We start from the raw sequence: 20926 nt of genomic DNA on the forward strand, positions 1-20926 counted from the left end.
GCCAGTTAAATTAATCACCTCCCCCTAAATCCACTTCCTCAAAACTACAGCTATCACTTGTTCTTATTAGCCCACCAAAATTCTTCAAACTAAGTCAAATATTAAGTCAAATAAGCTTCAAGTAAAAGTGGCAAGAGTAACTTCTAGGACTGCATGAAAATGACAGTAAAGATACATGAAAAGTGAAGCAATCTGGATGACAGCTACCAGTCTTAGCCCAAGCTTACCTCAGATTCTAAAATCTGAAAAGCAGATGGGGTGTGCAAGAGAAACAAAAGCATGGTCCAGAACAAGAACAAAAGGGCCCGGAAGCAGAAAACAACTCTGCCAGGAAGAACTGCAGAAATGCTTCCTGACTACAGTAGGAAGGAGGGCAGGAGGGAGTCCGGGGGAGGGGGATGACTGAAAGTCTATCAGATGCCTGTGCTGGGCAGTGCTCCACTCCTGCTCCCCAACCCATGCAAACAAAACAGCAGTGTCAGCATGACGCCGCACACCTAGGAAGGCTCTTCTCCAGAAAAGGCATATGAAATGCCTGTGCAGAATGAAGCAATGGTGGTCACAGCAGCGTTAAACACCCGGCATGAAACCCGTAAAGTGAAGCCGGCCATGAGTATCGCCCAGCTCGCATGAAGACCTAACAGAAACAAGATCTGGATACCCACTAGCCCACACGAACAACCTAGAAGACAGCCGTAAATCAGATGCAGGAGGAGCAGCTTGAGAGATAAAAATAAAGATGAATAAAGTAAACAACCCCAGAGACAAGGATAATTTATAGAACTTTGAAAAATCTCAATTAGAATTCTCAGAAAACATTGAAGTCGCTATTATATCCACAAAAAGGAACCATTATTTAAAAAAAAAATGAAAGACCAGAAAAAAAGGTTCTCAAAATTATGACTGCCAAATGATTTAATAGAAGGGTAGGGAAAAAACTAGGAACTTTATCTAGAACATTGTCTATTTGCACTGAAACAAAAGAAAAACAAAACAAAAAAGGAAAAAAATAATGGAAATATATCAACCCAGGCAATCCAAAACAGTAGTCCCAGAAAGAAAGAAAAATAAAAAATTACCAGAGTAATAATAATTATCTAGAACTAAAGCACACAAATCTCTCGATTGATGCCAATTAGAATTTAGTTGGGGGGGTGGGCACCCACCACGGACTCAGGGAGGATTCTAACAGTTTCCAGAGAGAAAAAAGTTCAGATACAAATGGTCAAGTATCAAAATGACATCGGGCTTCTCAAACTACATAGCAATGCCTTCAAAATTTTGTGAAAGTTATTTTTATCTTATCTTTAAATCCTATCCTCAGGTAAAATATTCATTAATTGCAAAGTCAGAATAAGGATATTTTAAAAATATAAATTCCACCCTCCCCCAGAAGAGGCCATAGAAGCCATCCTTCACTCGGGAAATAAGAGTATGCTGCTGCAGCCACAGAAGTCCAGGCTCTCAGACTAACAACCCAGATCTTCAGGCTACTCAATGGAGACAAGGAATAGCCCTAAAGCATTCACCTCTACCCAATGAAAGTCTAGAGTGAGGCCAGTACACTGCATCTAGGACTCCACCTTACCAGGTCTCCTATCTTCCATTAACAGGGATCAACAAGACCACTTCCCAGACCTCCTGCCCCACATCAAAGAGTCAAGAGGTTACTTCTGATATTCTCCTCCCCTCCCCCCATGTCTAATGTCTCATTGACAAAATCATGTCTCATTGACTTCATGATGACCTTCAATAAGCCCAGGACTCCTTACTACTGACATCCGAAGATCCACAAGCACATTCCCCCTACCCAACCCAACAAACCAACCCTGGATCAGCAAAATCTTGCTATTCCTGAATCCTCCCTATGAACATCGCTTTTACCTCACCGCTTTAGGGAAAACCTGGATGCCCTGTGAGGACACTGCCTCCCTTAAACACTGCCAAATGGGGACTATCCGTCTCTCCCACAGCTCTGGAATCACTGGGCATGGAGATGGAAAGTGTGTCTCCATCAGCATGTCCCCTCAGTACAACTTCCAGATATTCCTCACTAAAGCCTCCTAGCCTGGAGTCACCTCTGACCCCTCATGGCATCTGCTTTAATACCTCAACTCTATAATCCTTTGACAAAACCCAAGCCCCAATCCACTCCTATCACCACATCTCACACTCCCTCGCCTTTCTGTTATCCTCTCCTCTTCCTTAACCTAAATCCCATGGCCAATCATTACACACCCTCAACTTCTTCATCCCTCACTGCTTTCATCAAACTACAAGCCTAGTTAAACCCAACCCTCCCCTCACACCTTGCCAGCACCCCTACAGCTGAATGTGGTTAGAGAAAACATCACAATCACAGTAAATTCATGACCATGACCCTCAAGTGGGACTCCTGACGCTGTCTGACTTTGCCACTATTTCCCTCCCTGTTCACTCTCCCACACTCTCATGACTGTTGACATCTCTCTACTGCTCCTCTACCCTGAGTTGATGTCATGCCTCCTACTGCACTGAGAGACCTTAAGCACTGAAAAGACAACTTCCACAGATTCTTACCACCACATATACCCACACATTCTGCCTTCCCACCCATTAATACAGAGGAACTATCCACGGTCTTACTCTCTAGTCACTCCCTCCACAAAACATTAGATCCTGGCCTCTTATTTTTGTAAAGGTGTTGCTCCAGCAACTCTCTTCTTTCTACATAATCAGATTTTCCCGTTTCAGATCATTCCTATTACCACATAAACTTGCAGTAACCTCTCCCACCACGAAAGAAAAAAGAAAAACTTCTCTTGACCCGCTATACTCACCAGGTATCACAGCCCCATTTCTTGATTGCCATTTGCAGTTGCAGCAAACTCACCATCTCCAATACTAACCTCCCATTCTCTCCTAAACTCACTCTCCTACACTTTTGTGCCTCCTTCTACTTCCACCAGAACCACTTGTCAGGGTTACCAACAACCTAACCTATGCTAATTCCAATGGTCACTTCCTAGTGATCATTTTATTTGACACAATTGGATCCCTCTCTTCTTTTAGATGTTCTTTATGTGGCTTCTGAGACACTCTGTTGTCTTCCTACCACCAGCCACTAATCCTTAGTCTCCATGTCTGTTCCTCCTCTCCCCAACTTAACATTGAAGTGGCCCGATATGTGGCCCTGGTGCTCTTCTCTTCTCCATCTACCTTACCCTTTTCATAATCCAACCTCCTAAGGAATCTTCCTGCTTTCAGATTTGCCTCCCAACAGTCTATTCACCCCATTGTAGCCAGACTGAACCTTTTAAAACATAACCCTCTAATGGTTTCACCTCTCTCAAAATCCTTGCTCACCCCATGGCAGCCTCCTTCCTGCTGTTTGAACATAGATATGCTCCCACCTTAGTGCCTTTACACTCGTGCAGCTCCACCTGAAATCCTCTTCCTCCTAATGTCTACATGGCTAACTGCCTCCTTCAAGTCTTCACTCAGATCTTACACCTCCTCAATGAGACCCACACTGACCACTCCCTTCAACTTACCCATTTACCCTCCTTACCATGTTGTTTTTTTTCCTAACACTTTTCCCTTCAAATATACTATAAAACTGGTATATTTTTAATGTCTTTTTGTTTTAATGTCTGTTCTGGTATTTCCCAAGTACTTAGAGAAGTACCTGGCACACAGTAGGCACGTGGTCAAAAATACACATGGAATGAATGAGTATTCGAAGAGTTAACATCTTTAGTATATAGAAAGCGCTTATATCCAAATGTTACCAAGAGGCAATTCACAACAAAAATATAAGTAATGAATAAACATTAAAGTATGTTCAATTCCATAAATACTCCATTATGAATTCAAACACAGAAAACTTTAAGAATGCCTGTAATACCACCAAGAGATAACTACCATTTACATTTTGGTTTACAGCCTTCCAGATTTTCTTCTATGCATTTATGCATTTGTACAAATTTTTTTACTTCTAAAATCAAGGATTAAAAATAATACCACCAAATGTTGGGGAGGGCTCAGAGAAGTAGGCATTCTCATGTACATCTTCTAGTGGGAGTGTAAAGTGGTAGAAATCTTCTAAAGAGCAATGTGGTGCTTTGTAACAGTCTTTAAATATTAACTCAGCAATTTTAATCCTAGGAATTTATCTGAATACAATAATCTGCTAGGTGTGCAAATGTATGAATAAAATTCAGTAAATTTATAATAGCAAAATTCCAATAATCTAAATGCCTAACATAGTGCAGCCATTAACACGACACATATCTACATTAATTATAATTGAAAGATAAGCATAATATACTAATTTTTAAAAGTTATAAATAGTATGTATAGTTCAATTCCATATTTATAAAAACAACTTAATATGTATACATATAGGTGCATAGAAAGCAGTCTGGAAGGGGCTTCTGGATGGCTCAGTCAGTTAAGCAACCTTCACCTCAGGTCATGATCTCAGGGTCCTGGGATCAAGCCCCATGTCAGTCTTGGCATTCAGCGGGGAGTCTGCTTGTCCCTCTACCCCTCCTCCTGTTCCTGCTCTCTCTCTCTCTTAAATAAATAAATAAAATCTTAGGAAAAAAAAAAAGCAGTCTGGAAGACTATAAATAGATAATCAACGACTATTCTCTCTTATTTTTTTAAGATCTTATTTTTAAGTAATCTCTACACCCAATGTGGGGCTCAAACTTAAAACCCTGAGATCAACGGCTGCATGCTTTACAGAGTGAGCCAGCCAGGTGACCCAGTGACTATTCTCTAGTTAGGAAGACTACAGACTTACTGTCTTTCTCATAATTCTCTGTATTTTCTACTTTTTAAAATGAGTTTATATTACTTTTGGCATGAGAAAAAGTATTCTGAAAGACTAAAAATGTTGTGATTAAAATCATATAAAGAAAATCTTTAAAAGATTCTTAGAATTATTCAGAGACACAGTCACTCTTTCATTTTCCACAAGACTGAGTGAGACTTGCTTTTAACATGGCAAAAACAAAATGAAGGTATGAACTTACTCATCATCCTGGAAGCTAAGTTGTAACTTCTCTCTTGGTTCAGCTTCACTCTGGCTACTGGGAGATGATTCAGATGGAACTGAAAACTTTCCTTCTACTAAATAAGATGCCTGGATATCAGAATACCTATACACACACAAAAAAAATTTGTTTTGTTAATATTTAAATTATGCATATTTAAAATGCACCATGACATCAGGACCACGTGACTATAAAATCAATTGCTAGGGGATAAAAACAAATAGGGCCCCCAGTGTTCAAAACCATCATCTCATGTGCAAAGCACTGAAAATCTAAACATCAGGAATAAGGTGTGTATGTATTAAACAAAGAGTCACAGAAATCTTAAAGCTAAAAGTTTTTAGAGTTAACCCCTTCATTCCAAAGGTAAAGATAATGCTTCTTACCAAATGTTCAGGTTGGGAGGAGGACAGGAAAGGAGTTAGATATTTAAGCATGAGCAAACTTTACACATCATACAAGACGGATGAACTGTACACATCACATATGGAGATGCAACTCAAATTACTAGCTGCCAGTGAGGCTGAACTAATACAAATCCAAAACACTATGAACAGAGAAAACAATTAGTAGACCAAACGGTCACTGGTACTCAGTTACAAATCCACCCACCCACTACTGATTAAAGCAATGGAATAGGGAAACACGTTAAGTTTTTTTAACAAGTATATATACATATGAATATATATAATATACATATATATCACATACTTATATATAAAATACATATTACATATATAAATATACATAAAGCAAAAGCTCAACCTTGTCTGAGAAATTTTAATCTATTTTTTTTATTTATATGAGAGAGAGAGAGAGCGAGCATGCACGTGTACCCCTGCAAGCGTGCAGGGGTAGGGGTAGAGAGAGAGAATCCCCAAGCCAACTCCCTGCTGAGCATGGAGCCCAACTCAGGGCTCAATCTCAGGACCTGAGATCATGACCTGAGCCAAAACCAAGAGTTGGACACAACTGACTGAGCCACCCAGGTGCCCCTTGGCTGAGAAATTTTTACAGAAGTATCCATGTATTGCAGGCTTTCTAGACCTTACAAAAAAATCATGTGTTCTAACAATTCTTACCTGTTGTCAGCACTGGATCTATTTCTAGCAAGTGTTGAAACAGCAACAGGCAAGCCAAGATTTGAAGAAAGAGTGACATTTTCCAAAATCTCACTATTACCAAGTAATGAATTGGTTAAAAAGCTTGGAAATGACTCTTCAGCTATTCCTCGGAAATCTTCCATTTCACTGCAACAGTAAGTTTTTTTAAAAATCAAATATTACTATAAAGTCTTTTCAAATGACCAAAACTCTCATAAATCTTAGAGAACTGATAAATCTTAGGGAAAAATCGTTTTCTTGGAACAGCACAAAGAGGATAAAATCAACAAGCATTTGGAGGTAAAGTAATTCACAGAATACTCTGCTACTTTGCAGCTAAGACTACATATGTCAAACTGTCTTTTTATAATTAACATAATAACAAAATACAACACAGCTTAATTTACTCTTGGTTTACTATAGCAAAGAGTATCAATTGCCATGCTTATCTAGTAAAGAAGAAAAGACCCAACACTGAACGAATATACAGACGATTTCAGGACGTACTAAGACGTCTACTGGTTAGATACGCATTCTAACATGGAATAGAAAAAAAAAATTAAACCAGCAAACTCTAGCCCCTGATTTCAGAAATTATTCTTAAGGATGAGTAAATGTTAGTTTAAAAAGGAAGTCCATTGAAGGAAAAAATTTAAGTTCAATAAAGTATAGCTGGCACATGGACAAGGCAAAAATGGTCAAAGTGGTATACAAAGGACCAACTCTGGAAAACACGGGCACAGACTCTGTATTACTGAGAGATCCTCCAGCCCACACTGGCCACTTCTTCTACTTAACCCTGATTACAGTACTTAGGAGATGTAATCTCAGAATCATTTCAGTGTTTATCATGTAAGGGCTACATGGATTCAGTTAAAAAATTAAATAACGGAAGGCTCAATAAATGAGAGTATTGGCCCTGTGCCTTGAAAAATGAGTAGAACTTTTATAGGGCAAGTATGACATGAGAGGGCTCTTAAAGAAGACAGACATGAGCAAAGGTAGAAGAGAATTAAGATTTATTGCATACCCACAACCTTAACTCATTTATCCCATTTTAAGAATGAAGAAACAAACTGAAATTAAATTAGCTAAATTTACCCAGGGTTGCACAATTAGTAAAATTCAAACCCAGGTCTGACTCCAAAATCCACTCTAAGTACTAAGTGTGTGGTGGCAATAGCCAAGTGCTCCGATGTGTTTTGACAATGGGTGTACAAAAAAAACATGGTAAATGAAACTACAGAGTCTGATTCTAAAAGCCTTAAAAGGTCTATTAGGAAGTATGGACAGTATTCTGCAGCCCAGGGAAGGACTGATCCTGTCAGAGGAAGGGAGAGGGCTTAACACCCGAAAGGATATTCAAAGAGCTACCACAATTGGTGAGATAGAGGACAATGATGGACTATGCTGGGGCCAATGACAAATGCACTCAAGCACAGGTTCTAGGGGGAATGGGCTACCTTAATTACTCTATAAACCAGAAAATGTTTAAGACCTTCAGAGAGATAGAAAACTTATTTGACTGTGAAGTATCCAGGCTCCAGCGGGAAGCTCACCTCTCTACCTGCACTTGATCCTACCCCTGTCACCAATGCAGCGACAACCACTCCACCAACTGCCCTCCTCCTAACCGTCGTCAAATCTCTGGGCAGCCATTCCCACCAGCATGCTGTTAGTTACTCATCTTTTAAAAAGTCTTCCCCTATCTCATACCCTGTTGCCCCCTGCAGCTGTACCACCTCTATCTGCCCTCCCTTTACCACATACTACTCCAAAGGAATCATTACTGGCATCTCATTCCATTCCTGTCATCTCCTGGACCCATGCCACGTTGGCTCTTGCCCCACTACCCCATCAAAACACTTGTCAACATCACCACTGAGGTCCCTGTTGTCAAACCCCATAACCCCACAATTTCCAGTCCCGTCTTCTTTGACCTAACAATATGGGATATGTCCTCCTTCCTTGAAGAAATCCTATCTTCACTGGTTTCCAAGACATTGCTGTCTGGGTTCTCCAACCTCACCAGCTGCTTTTCCTTCTCCTTGGCTGGTTCCTCCTTATCTCCTGGACAGTGAAGACATCAGAGCTGACTCCTGGATCCCTTCCACCTACCCACCCTCTCTGGGTGATTGCCCTCAGTTCCAGAATATGAAATTTATATCTCCAGCCTGGGCCTCTCCCCTGAACCTCAGATATACAACTACCTACTAGATATTTCCACTTATTTTATCTAACAGGCACCTAAACCTGAATTTTGATTCCATCTCCTTCCAACCGCCTCAAGAAAGCCTGCTTTTCAGGCTTCCCCACAGAGAAAATGACAACTCCATTCTCTAGTTGCTCAAATCAAAAACCTTAGTGATTACTAACCACCCCAACCAACACACCCACACACGCGTGCGCGCACTCTAAAAGCAATCCCTAGGCAAATCCCAATGTTTTTACCTAACAATATAACCAGAACCTGTCATTTTCTCACTACTTCCGCTGCTTTCACCTTGGTCAAGCCACCACCACCTCCTGCCTGGATACTCACTACAAAATACTTTCAACTATCTCCACACCTCCACTCTTCCTCCCCTAGCCTATTCTCCACACATTGAAATTATCCCTGTTAAGTCAGTCAAATATTGTCACACCTTAACTCAAAACCCTCCACTGGTTCCCCATCTCATTCAGACTAAAAGTCAACAGGGGCTGAATAATCTGATCTCATCCCTTACTACTCTTCTCCCTTGCTTGCCCCGTCCTCACCATCCTAACCTCCCTGCTGTCTCCACAACTTGCCAGGGCTCCAGCCTCAGGGACTGTGCCCTGACTCAAACCTCTGTCCAGCACACTGATGCCCCAGATAGCCTCACATCTTACTCCTTCACTTTTTTCAGGTTTTTAGTAAAAGGCCATTTATCTATCTTTGGTCTCCCTCACCAACCTTCCTCATCAACTCCAATTTCCTTGACCTGCTTTCTTTTTTCTGTGGTGCTGACCAGCATCAGCATGCTATATAATTCACCTATTTAACTGTTTTTTTCTTCTACCTAAAGCAGTGCCTTGCCCAGAGCAGACCCTCAATAAATTTGTCAAATGAATAAATGTCTTCAAACTATGTCAACACACAACAAATTTAGCACCAACTATCATATAAGCACCCTTCTCTCAGATCGTGTCCCAGCATTTTCCTTTCTCTTGTATTTCTATTTCCTTTTGATTTCTACAAACATGTTCAAAAGGGTTCCATATTAGGATGGAGGAGGTAGGAAGCCTGTTCCCATTCTTCATTTGCGCTTCCTGCCACCACTTTCTCACCTCCCCTTCACAGCCAATTGTCTTAGAAGAATCCAAATTATAACTTCTTTATCTCACATGACATCTTCCTCTATCTATTCCTTACATGGTAGGAATACCCAGGATTCTGATCTCAGATCTTCTGTCATGCTCTTATACTCTTAAACTCTTATACATACATCTTATACTCTTAGGTAGGTATCTCAAAATCAAATGCTTTTAGGCACTAATACTGTCAGACAATAGGATTGTAGGCCGAAATCAACTAGAAGTTACGGACCCCAGACCCCACGTGGCACATTTCAATTCGGTAAGAAACACTGTTGCCAAATAAAACAGATCTATTGGTGGAGCCCATTCCTGAGGGCAAGACAGGTCTATATCCCAAACACACCCTAAATCATTCCACATTTTTCTATGTCTGCTACCACCACCCTACCCTACTGAAAAGCCTCTCAACCAGTCTCCATGCTTCTATTCTTGCCACCCTACAGTTAAATCTCCACACGGCAACCAAACGGACCATTAAAGACAAACCAGATACAATGCCCCTATTAAAAACCTCAGGGAGCCACCCCATCCTCCACCCCTGAGGCTCATGACTCACCACATACTGGTGTCTCTGTTCCTGTAACATTCAAGCCCCATCCCTACTTCGGGGGCCTAGAGTAAGTACTCTGCTAGATCTCTGCACCAGCTAGCTCCTTCCTAATATTCACCTTAACTTAAATGTCACCTTGTAAGAGAGGTGATTCCTCATCATTAATCAAATGTAACCCCACAGTCTCACAATTGTTTTAATTTCTTCCAGCGCTTATCACTGTTTTTGTATTTTTCTTCCCCCACTAAAAAGATTGCTCCCTGACAGCACAGGCCTTGCCAATCTGTCCATCACTCTTACCTAACATCTATAATAATGCCTAACACATATTATGAAATATTTATGAAATGAATAACAACATCTTCAACATCTTTGACTTTTTCATTTTTTTGAGGAAACATATATACATTGGCTCATTTTTCTTGCTCTCTTTTTCTTAAATAGGCTCCACGCCCAGTGTGGAGCCCAATGCAGGGATTGAACTCATGACCCTAAGATCAATATTTGAGCTGAGATCAAGAGTCAGACACTTAACTGAGCCACCCAGGGGCCCCAACATCTTTGACTTTAGAATATCAGTATCTTGGGGACATTTCAATCTTGTTCACCCATATATTCCCAGTAACTGATAAAGAGCTGGAAATACGAATTGAACAAAAAAAAGGAGTTGAAAGAAATAATCTATACTCCCTATCTAGCAGGCTGACATATGCTGTCTACTCTATTATCAAGTAATGCACTTTTATATACATTTCTCTAATCCCTGCATCAAATCTGCAAGGTAGCTATTATCCCTACTATTGAAGAAACTGAGGCCAAGAGAGGGAATTATGAGAATTTTCCAGGCTACACAGAACAAGTGGGAGTAGAGGATTCACAGCCAGGCAAGCCTGCCCCAGAGTTGTCTTTCCTCTGCACTAATGCCCTCTTCCTCCTTTTCAGATCACCTCAGCTCAGATCTCTATCCTGAGCTCTAGACTCCAATTTCCAAATGCCTCACTCCTAACACTCTCTCAAATGGTGCAACGTTAACAAATATAAAACCAAACTCATTATCTTTTCTCTACCCATTCTTTCTAGTATCTTTAGTTTGACCTGTTCTCTTGCTATACAAGCCAGACACTTGGGACCATTTCTCTTGTTGTCTCACTTATCAAATCTAATGCCTCTAACTCCAAATAGATCTCTGGAACTGATATTCACTTCTATATTCCCAATGACCTATCACTTTTTAATCTAGTCTATTACATAACTCTTCCGAGTAGCCTTCCCACATCCAATCTGGTAATCCCTAAGTTATTCATTCATTTACAGACATGTAAACCACATTAAAATATATCCCAAATTCTTTAAGGATTTATCCCTAGAGTCAAATCTAAGAAAATTCAGATATTATGCAAATATCATTCATGCAACAATCATTACCAGGCACAAACCATGAAACACACTCTACTTATCACTGGAAATGCAAAAATAAAGCAGCTCCCTTTCACAGAGCTAATGACCCTCATCAATTATAATCAATTATGATCCCTATTAATTATGACAGTGTTAAGTGCTGGGATGGAGCTTGGCAATGGGCGCAGTAGTAATACAAGCCAGTGGAAGATTCCTTGAGATGTAATCCAATACCTAATCTCTCATTTCCAGAAAGAATTACACTTGTTTAAACCATCCATGGACATACCACATTCCCAAAGTTCTCCTAGAAGAAAAAATTCCCTAAATTCCCTCTATATTGCATTACCCACCCCACCTCCATCACCTAAAGTGAAAAGAATATAACATTATGTTTTCTTTTACCATATCTGAACTAAGTAGCTATCTTTGGGATTTCTCTTGCTATTTCCTTAAAGCAGTAACCTCGAATTTTCATATTTGAATCTACTAGTATTTCACTGCTTTGATTACACTTCTGCATATATAAAATATCATTTACTGTAGTCATTAATTGAAAGTCTACACGTAAAATTAAACACATTCAAAAGCATATGCTGTCAAACTTCCCTAACATTTATCATTACTTTTGGTGTTCTAAGAAATAATCTATAAATTAGGTAGGCATTAAATATATTACTTTTCAAAGCTTACCGTAAACTTTGATCACAAAACTGAAATTCGGTGAAAAAACTGATTTTGGAGCAGTAAAAACTCCAGTCGAATGACCTCAAAATGGTAAGAATAAACGGAAATACTTTCATAAAAACAGCTGTTCTCCAAACGACTGCTTCGAAAGGGACCTCATGTTTTACTAAACAAGGTCTGTAATTAAGAGAAATCAAAAGTACAGTGATATTAAACATTGTCTTTTCATTTTTTCCCCCCATAAAGAAATCAGATGTAAGGAATGTAGGAAAGGTATTGGGAGTAAATGTGAATGCGGCCTAGCAGAAACCAAAACAAAAAGTGAATAACCGGGTGACACTAGCAGACCCCTCTACGTTAAGTTAACAACGTTACTTCGTGGGTCAGTTTTGCAGAAAAAGGAGAAACAGAACCGCCTATCACGACACACATGAAGCAAACACCCGGTCAAGAGCGCTTTGCAACAAGAAACACCAAACCAAAGCAGAGTGCGTTGGTCCCTAGAAGTCACCATGTGGAAGAGGGTGGGGGGATACAAGGATGTGATCCCCCAAATCAAAACCCGTTTCTTTAAAAGCCAATCTCTCAGAGGCGTCCAATTAAACTCACTGAGCGGAATTCGGCGTGGAGGCCGGGCTGAGTATTTAGGGGCGGACGGAGCTAGGCCGCGGGACCCTAGCCAGCGCCCCGCAGCCTCCTGCCCGGAGCCTGCGCCCCGCGCCCGACCCCGGCCCAACCGCTACTGCCCAATCGGCCCGGCAGCCGAAATGCCTGCCAAAAGCGGGTTCGCATGCCCCCTGCCGAACCGCAGTCAAGACACAGGAGAGCCCTCCTCACCAAGCCCGCGACTCCAGCTGCGGGAGCCGAGAGTTGGTCAGAAAGGTCCAGGGGAGGGGGGCGTCCCGGTGGCTCTGCAAATGCGCGTGCGCAAGGCTCCCTCCCCGCCCGCACCCGCGGCCACCCGGACTGGCCGTACAGCGCGCCCCTGGGGTTTACGTCTATTCGCCGCAGGAGCGGCGAGGCGGGGCCTCAGAGCTGGCCTTGGATTGGACAGCGACAAGGGACGGGGCGGGCAGGAGACCGATGATTGGGCCAAGACGGTTAGACCCCGAATTTGAAGCTAGGAAGCCGCGCTCCGCAGGTCCGGAGGAGGAGCTCAGTATTAGGAAGGGTTGGGTGCACTGCGAAAGTCCTTCCCCCTAAAGCTGAACCGAAGGCAACGCGCTGAAAGCCTTGGCCAACTCGGAGAAAAAAAAAAAAAACGCTTACCGTATTCGGTGTGGAACCCCAAAACACCGTCACTCACCTTATATAAATATTTCTGGTGAACAAGTCATCTGATACTAACTACCCTGAGTTTAGGACTGTTTGTCACTATTTTTTGTCTTTACAAGAGCAGATGCAAATCTTTTCTACCACTGCTTGGCAGAGGCTGGAATGTTTCATAATTTGCCTTGTTATACACTGCAATAAAGCTTCAATTAGGAAATCATTTCTCAGGATCCAAGCTTCAAGATAGTTCCCTACACCTAATCGCCTCTTTGTGACGGAGTAAGGCTGGTCTGGGGTGGAAAGAGCTGAGGAGACATAATTCATCCCTAATTACTCCCCAAGTTTTCCTGTTCTTAGGCCACAAATACCACCACTGACATCTGCTTAGCACAGGGCTTTACTACTTTACTGAAACCAGAGGTAATTCAATTTCGTGCCTTTCACTTTCCTTTCTCTCAAAATTTCTTCCATACAGTCTAAGAGTGTCCCTCTCTTCCAAAGCTGACTTCATTAATGCAAGTTATTTAATGTTTAAGATGCAACAGCGCACTTGGGAGTAGAGAAAATGAAAAAAGTTGAGTTTAACAGTCCCTACTCCTAATTTTAGCCTGTTGGGGAATGACATCTGTTTATTTCATCACTTCACTTTTCTATGTCCTCTAAAATACTGCTCAACTATCATTCCTGGATACCTTCTCTACTGGTTCCTGCCTTTAGAAATGCTGCATCTTTCCACCCAAAATCAAAACCAACTCACCCTTGATTGTTTTATCACCTTAACACCATTGTTTCTAATACCCTTAAGCACCTCCACTTTCACACCTTACTGTCATTCATCCTAGGATACCTGGTTTGGTCCTGAGTACTATTTTAACACTTACTTTATCAGGACCAGCCTCCTGTCAAACTCAGTTGATGTCTCTACAATTCTCTTGGCATTTTTTCTTGAAACTTTCCAGCCTTGGCATTTGCAACTCTAATTACCCCTATTCTACCTTTGTCCACACTCAATAAACAAAGTGGAGAAAATCTCAAGGTTTTCTGAATCCAGAAAAATAAACCTACCAGCTTTAGACCTAAAAGGATGCTATTTGAGTGTAATGAGCAATCCTGTTTCACAAAGAATCTTAACTACTCTGTCTACACCACGAGCGTACATTGGAGGTGAACTGCTGGAATGTGTCTATTCACTCACCCTGTATCCTTGTACCCAACTCAATAAATGTCCTTTCTCCATAAAAATCAAGTGACCAAAGCTCTCTCCCCACAACACCCAGGTTGCCTCAGAGGTTTGTTGTGAGGATTAGTTAATTCACATAAACTATCTAGAAGAGCACTGACACACGGATGTACTCAACAAATAGCTGTTACCCAAACCTACTTGCAAAATGGAGGCACAGAACTCCCAATGAATTTCAAATCTCCTTAAACATTGGGTAGATCTTTTTTTTTTAAATTTTCAAATTCAATTAATTAACATATAATGCATTATTAGTGTCGGAGATAGAGTTCAGTGATTCATGTCTTATACCCAGCGCTCATTACATCACATGCGCCCCTTAATGTCCATCACCCAGGACACTGGGTAGATCCTGCAGAAGTCCCAGGGCTAGGGATGCCTCCCAGGGAATTAGAAGTGATGTCTACCCAGTTAAGAAAAGGCAATCACCTCCCATAGCTCTCCTTTACCAACTGCTTTAGGTGGCAAACCTCAGGCACAGATATACAAAGCCACATACAATGTGACCACAAAGTTTGATTCTAGATTAATCTCCCACCAGCTCCCCAAATGAACCTTACATCAGACTAATGCTAATAACCTGTTGCCTAAACAGGCTATCTTTTACCTCTGGGCCATCACCTTGAACTCCTATCCTCCTCCAATTCAACTACTCCACCTGTAGAAATCCCACATTGCTTCCAAACCTAGCCAGATCAAATCACTTTCTGTGTTTCAACCTTTATTATGAAACTAAGTCCTGGTTACCTTTCGTAAATTCTGTAGAAGTCTTCTCCTATTAGAACGACTTGTGCAGATTTTTTTTTTTTTTTTTTTTTTTTTTTTTTTTTTTACACATACCCCAGAGTGTTTAGCACAGTATCTGGCACACAGAAGATGGAGAATCTGTCTCATTTCATTATCCCATTCTAACCCCAAGCATCTCTATAATGACTGAAATCTCAAAGACACAAATTTTTAATTCTGGGCTAGATGCGGCAAGTTAGACCCCTTGCTTTGAACCTAAATAAGTCAACAAGTCAAAAACAAGTCCTTTAACAGAAGGAAGACCTGTGAGAATTATTTGGAAAAGATTCTTCTTCACAGATTGAAATGCTAAAATGCTAACTTTACAGAAAAAACATTTTAATTACTCACAACAGAACTCAAATGTTCCTTAAGTTAAAAATAATCTCAAAAACAATAATCTCTTATTAGCTCTTTATCCTTTTGCATGTTAAGTTTCAAGGGTATGACACTATACATAGAAGAGGTGTCTTTGAAAATTAGATTATAAATTATATGGCTATAATAACTGTATCTACATGCGGTTAACTGAGACACATACGAAATGCTGTTCAAATTACACCTTCTCTAGTCCTAAAAAAAGTTAAATCCTTGGTAATTCTTGAGAAAACTGAACTAAAAAGAATATTACTAGTCTCAGTTTTAATCATTTTACCGTAATTATTGTCAATTATTTTCTGATTTCAAATTTTAAAAGTATCATTAAAAAATAATGTGTAATTAGATTGGAAGTCAACATCTGTCAGCTGTAGATGTTAGTCTACTATCGACTTTCTACCTTTTAAATAAACGTCATGCTCATCTCCTAATTTTTGATTGTTTGGGTTTTTTCTTTTTTTCCCACATAGTATTATAAGGAGATATAAGCTTTACCATCTATCAAATAGAATATAGTTGAACCCTTGAACAACTGAGGGCTTAGGTGGTGCCAATGCACCCACATACTGGAAAATCTGAGTCTAACCCTGGACTCCCAAAAAACTTAATAGCCTATTGTTGACTAGAAGCTTTACCAGTTACATATACAGTCAATTAACACCTATTTTGTATGTTATATAAATTATATGTTTTCTTATAATAAACTATGCTAGAGAAAAGAAAATATTAAGAAAATCATAAGGAAGAGAAACTACATTTACAGTACGGTACTGCATTTATTGAAAAAAACAAACAAAAAAACCCTATGTATAAGTGGACCAGTGCAGTTCAAACCCATGTTGTTCAAGGGCCAGCTGTACATTCTGTTTTCAAAAGGCAAGAGATTCATAATTTTTAAAATATATTTTATTAAATAATCTACTTGGAGAATAATTACAAAAGCTTTAAACAGTAATTCCAAGTAGTAAAAGGCAATTTCCTTAAAAAAAAAAAAAAAAAAGACCAAACAGTCCATTATTATGTTTTGCTGCTTTATACACAGGAATGATTTATTTTACAAACTAGTTGGTTGCAACATCAGCCTGTAAAATGTAAAACATTTCTTAAGATGTCTCAAAGGCAAAGCGAATTTTATGATGATCCTTTTCACATCAACCAGAATGACAAACCATAAGAAAATTAACACCATTACAGTTCAAAATAAAACTTCTAGAATAGGCACTTTGAAATTGAAATCAGCTGTTGTAACTCACAGTTCGTGTTACTTGTACTTATCTCATTTCATCAAAGGTTATCAACCAGTGAGACAAATGTTCCTTTGATGCAGAAGCACAAACACATTTAGGTTCCAAACACTGTGTTCTGGTTTGTAATACATGCAAGACAGACCCTAAATTAGAAAAATCTTCTAAAAGAAAATGAAGAAAAACAAAAAGCAGCCAGGAATGAAAGCATTTACAAGCACTTGAATAAGGCCCTTCAGTGTTAAATCTGTGTTTTAAACCCCTTCATTCTCAGGTAAGGGATTAAGAGGCCGAGAGAGAGATCGTCTGCGAGGGTGAGGATACTGGAGGCTGGCAGTGTCAGCATCGCAAGAGTGCTCTACCAGAGGAGGAGGAGGAAGGAGCTGGGCATAACTGGACCATCTCGATCCAGCCCGTGGGGAATCCAGAGGGGGAAAGAAATACCTGAAACAATGAAGACAGGAACAAAACACCAAAACAAAACAAAAACAACAGAAAAAAAAAAAAAAAGAAAAAACAGAAGAAAAAGAGAAAAGTAGTAAATACAAAGAGAACCAAAGAGGAGAAAACACATGCTGAAAAAAAAAGCTTTAGTATATTCATGCCAAAACTAACAGAACATAATCGCAAAAATCAAGACCCTTTACTCAAATCAAGCTTGCTTAAGTATAGAAACTTGAAAGAAAGAAATACAATCTGTTAAACTTAAAATGTTAAAAAAAATTATCAGTATGAATGTTACAAAAAAAGACATTTTATAATTTAAAACATTTTCTAATCTTTCAGAAACATATTTGATGCTATCCTGTAAATTTACAAATCTAATAAGCTTTTTCTTTATTTTAAGCAATGCTTCGTTTGTAGCAGCAGCAGGCACACATTTTTTAGTGCATACATGACACTGAGAACCAATCCAAATATACTGTCATATAGTATGGCCAGCTATTGCAATATACTTCTGAAGAAATACAATGTTTGAAAATACTTAGGTGCTTTTCTGCAAAAACCCTAAATAGTACAAAATTTTGTTAAGTAAAAGAGCTCAAAGAATATGTCCTGTTGTTATTCTTCTGCCATTTTATAACTTACCCGTAATACTTAAGCATTTTAGCAGACTTACAGCTTTATCATCAAGGTCAAAGTTCTAGAGAATATGAACTAAATGAAGCAGCCAACTAAATTAAATTCCTGAGACTTGGAATGTGGAGGTTAATGTGCATGCACAATTTTAGCAAATTTTTAACTGCTCCTCTTACAGGTTTCCAAATTTTGAAGAAAAACTTAAGCCATGGAATCATACCATAAAAAAATATACAAGCACATATTAGAAACATTTAGCTCTTTAGTGAATATGAACTGAAAATTTACAAAGATGTCTTCATTTTACTACCAAATTATAAAATGAAGCAATACCAAATGTTTAATTTGGCCACAAACTGTACAGTCAAATCACTTTCATTTACTACTACTTCTCTCACTCCTTTACTAATATTTTTTAAATATTACAAAGAAATGACAGAGTTGTACTAAATAATATCATGTATAAACCAATTCTACAAAAGGTAAACAAATTAGCACTCAAAACAATCTTTATGAAAAATATTTATTCAACCTTCAAATTAAAATTATAAAAATTCATCATTTTAGCTTACTGTTTTAGAAAACAAAAGAAATAAGCCTATATTCTCCAAATGGAATAAAGTGATATTTTCCCTCCTCCCAACTACTTATAAGGATAGTAATAATCCTTTTAATTTTAAAACCCATGTTAGTTTCAGGAACATTTCAAAAAATTGTTTTGGTGACAATGTCTCAACAAAAAGCCTCTCCATTTAAAAGCTTCAAATAGTGTCAATAAACTGGCTAGTACAAAAAAAATGATATACATTGGATTTTTAAAGGCCTTTTGGATTGCGTTTAGTAGTAAGCAGGCTGCTGGTGTATCTTGGGAGAGGTCAAACGGCGCTGGGGAAGGGGAAAAGGAGCTCGCTTTCCATTCCTGTGTGCATGCAACAAGCAGCAAAACAGCAAAGTTACTCCAGTTAGCTGGTACTCAGCTGTGCTTTCTGTTAAAGGACATAATACAAATGGAGAAGGGAAAATGCATCACAGATCTAACACACATGGTTATTGGCACAATAAGAATACAGATCAAAACTTCAAAGCTCTTTACAATATACGCAGTACAGACAGCAACCAAAAACCAGATTTTTTTTTTTTTTTAATTAACAGTAGTATCCTTTGTTTCGTGAATTCGTCTTTATAATCTGGTATCTTCTGTGGTAACTTGAAATTGTTCTCATGCAAATACTTAACCCTCAAAATCAAACAGCAGGACTTTTTTATATAAAAATATAACAATATAAAAATAGTTGAAATTTTAGATAGAATTCTGTTATTTAAGATGACAACAGGATAACCACAGGACAATTTGTTAAGGCTGTGCTTTGAAGTTTCCTGAATTGTATTCCAAATTATTCACAAAGGCATATTAAAATAAGTTTATCTTACAAATTCACATTTGTAAATTTGAATATAAAAACAAAGGATGACTCTTGAGATCACATCAAACACTGTTTATTAAGATAAACAAGAATCTAAAATATGTTAAAAATTCTAAAAATCAAGAAATCAGAATTATCATTTCCTCTTAAAATCTCCATTAAAGTTTTAAACACACACAAAAAACACATCTAACTCACTCTCTTCTATGAAGCCTTAGTTAACGCAGTTTATTTAAAATTTCAGCTTGACCTGATTCAAAGGCTGCACTACTACCACTAACATACTAATGCTCATCTAGGACTAAAATCTTGAGCATTATCCCAGATTTCCTCTTCACCTCACTTTAGAAGCAAAGTAAAATCTTAAAGCTATAAACATTTCTGACAGACCACTAAATTTCATAATATAATTTAGTTTAAGGGCTTAACAATCTACCTGTAAATATGACCATGCAAGCTAAGTACAGAGCTGACAAAGTGAATTTTTTTCTACTATATAATTATGTATGAATTTCTTCATTCAATCTTAAAACTCATGAAATCACACACCTTTAGTATGGCTACCAGAATGATTTAAAAAGGAGATAATTTCTAGTTTTCCCACAAAACAGCCTACCTGCCAGAAGAGGATCCATTTAATGAATTTTGAAGATTTGGGATATTTGAACCTAGGGAAGGATTTGAGTTTCCCTGCTGAGAATTCCCATTGACAGGGCTCCCATTACCTTTCAAAATACCAGTACACTTCCAATTGTCCATATAATTAGCTGAAAAGAAAATGGTTAAATACATTAACATGACTAATAGCTATGCTCAAGGGCACAAATTTATGGTCAAGTCCTTTAACTACAATGAAAAGAACAAGGAGACTACATTTCTCTCAAGATGTATGCTACAAACATATTTAAAACGAAATACATGTATCTCAATTTTAACAATTATTTTGTAAAGTTTTACAAGAATTTAAAAAACATAAAATTTTTACCATTCCCCTTTCTTACAAGATAAATATTAACAAAGACAATTCTCTACCACATTAACATTAACATCAAAATAAATTCTTCATCTTCATGATAATGAATTTCAATTACATGTATATATAAGATAATGGAGTTGTCTTCTTAGTTATGCAAGTATAGGTCACGTGGGTACCTAATGTCCTCACCCCTTTGGGGTCTGAGTGGCTTACCCAACATGGCCTGATTCTGGAGACACTGGGCCCAGGAAACCAAAGTTAGGGAGCCTGCTGGGGTAGAACTGGGTGGCCCTGACTAAAGCCCAGAAGCATGAAAAGGAAGCAAAGCCCTTGATATCAAATGACACTGAGGAAATTGAAGTGTGGGATGGTTCTACCACAGCCTAAACTGACCATGGGAGACT

General features: G+C 38.9%; 2 protein-coding genes across 3 annotated transcripts in view; both read right to left on the reverse strand.

Moving 5' to 3' along the window:
- The window catches only part of CEP192 (centrosomal protein 192), a 137062-nt gene extending 123684 nt beyond the window's left edge, over nucleotides 1-13378 (reverse strand). The window contains exons 1-4 of the mRNA XM_040619614.1: nucleotides 12960-13378; nucleotides 12129-12299; nucleotides 6125-6292; nucleotides 5022-5147 (exon numbers count right to left, since the gene is read on the reverse strand). Coding sequence (XP_040475548.1) covers nucleotides 5022-5147; nucleotides 6125-6292; nucleotides 12129-12238 — 404 coding nt within the window. The 5' untranslated portion in view covers nucleotides 12239-12299; nucleotides 12960-13378. The remainder of the gene's footprint in view (nucleotides 1-5021; nucleotides 5148-6124; nucleotides 6293-12128; nucleotides 12300-12959) is intronic.
- Nucleotides 13379-16686: 3308 nt separating this feature from the next.
- SEH1L (SEH1 like nucleoporin) overlaps nucleotides 16687-20926 on the reverse strand; it is a 28336-nt gene continuing 24096 nt past the window's right edge. The window contains exons 8-9 of one of the 2 annotated variants that reach the window (XM_008702114.2): nucleotides 20163-20313; nucleotides 16687-17486 (exon numbers count right to left, since the gene is read on the reverse strand). In XM_008702114.2, coding sequence (XP_008700336.1) covers nucleotides 17297-17486; nucleotides 20163-20313 — 341 coding nt within the window. In that variant the 3' untranslated portion in view covers nucleotides 16687-17296. Of the gene's footprint in view, nucleotides 17487-18636; nucleotides 19109-20162; nucleotides 20314-20926 lie in introns of those variants that run through there. The other variant, XM_008702115.2, reaches the window with a different exon arrangement.

The sequence above is a fragment of the Ursus maritimus genome, unplaced genomic scaffold, assembly GCF_017311325.1.
Source record: "Ursus maritimus isolate PB19 unplaced genomic scaffold, ASM1731132v1 scaffold_33, whole genome shotgun sequence".
In the NCBI taxonomy this organism is placed as follows: domain Eukaryota; kingdom Metazoa; phylum Chordata; class Mammalia; order Carnivora; family Ursidae; genus Ursus; species Ursus maritimus.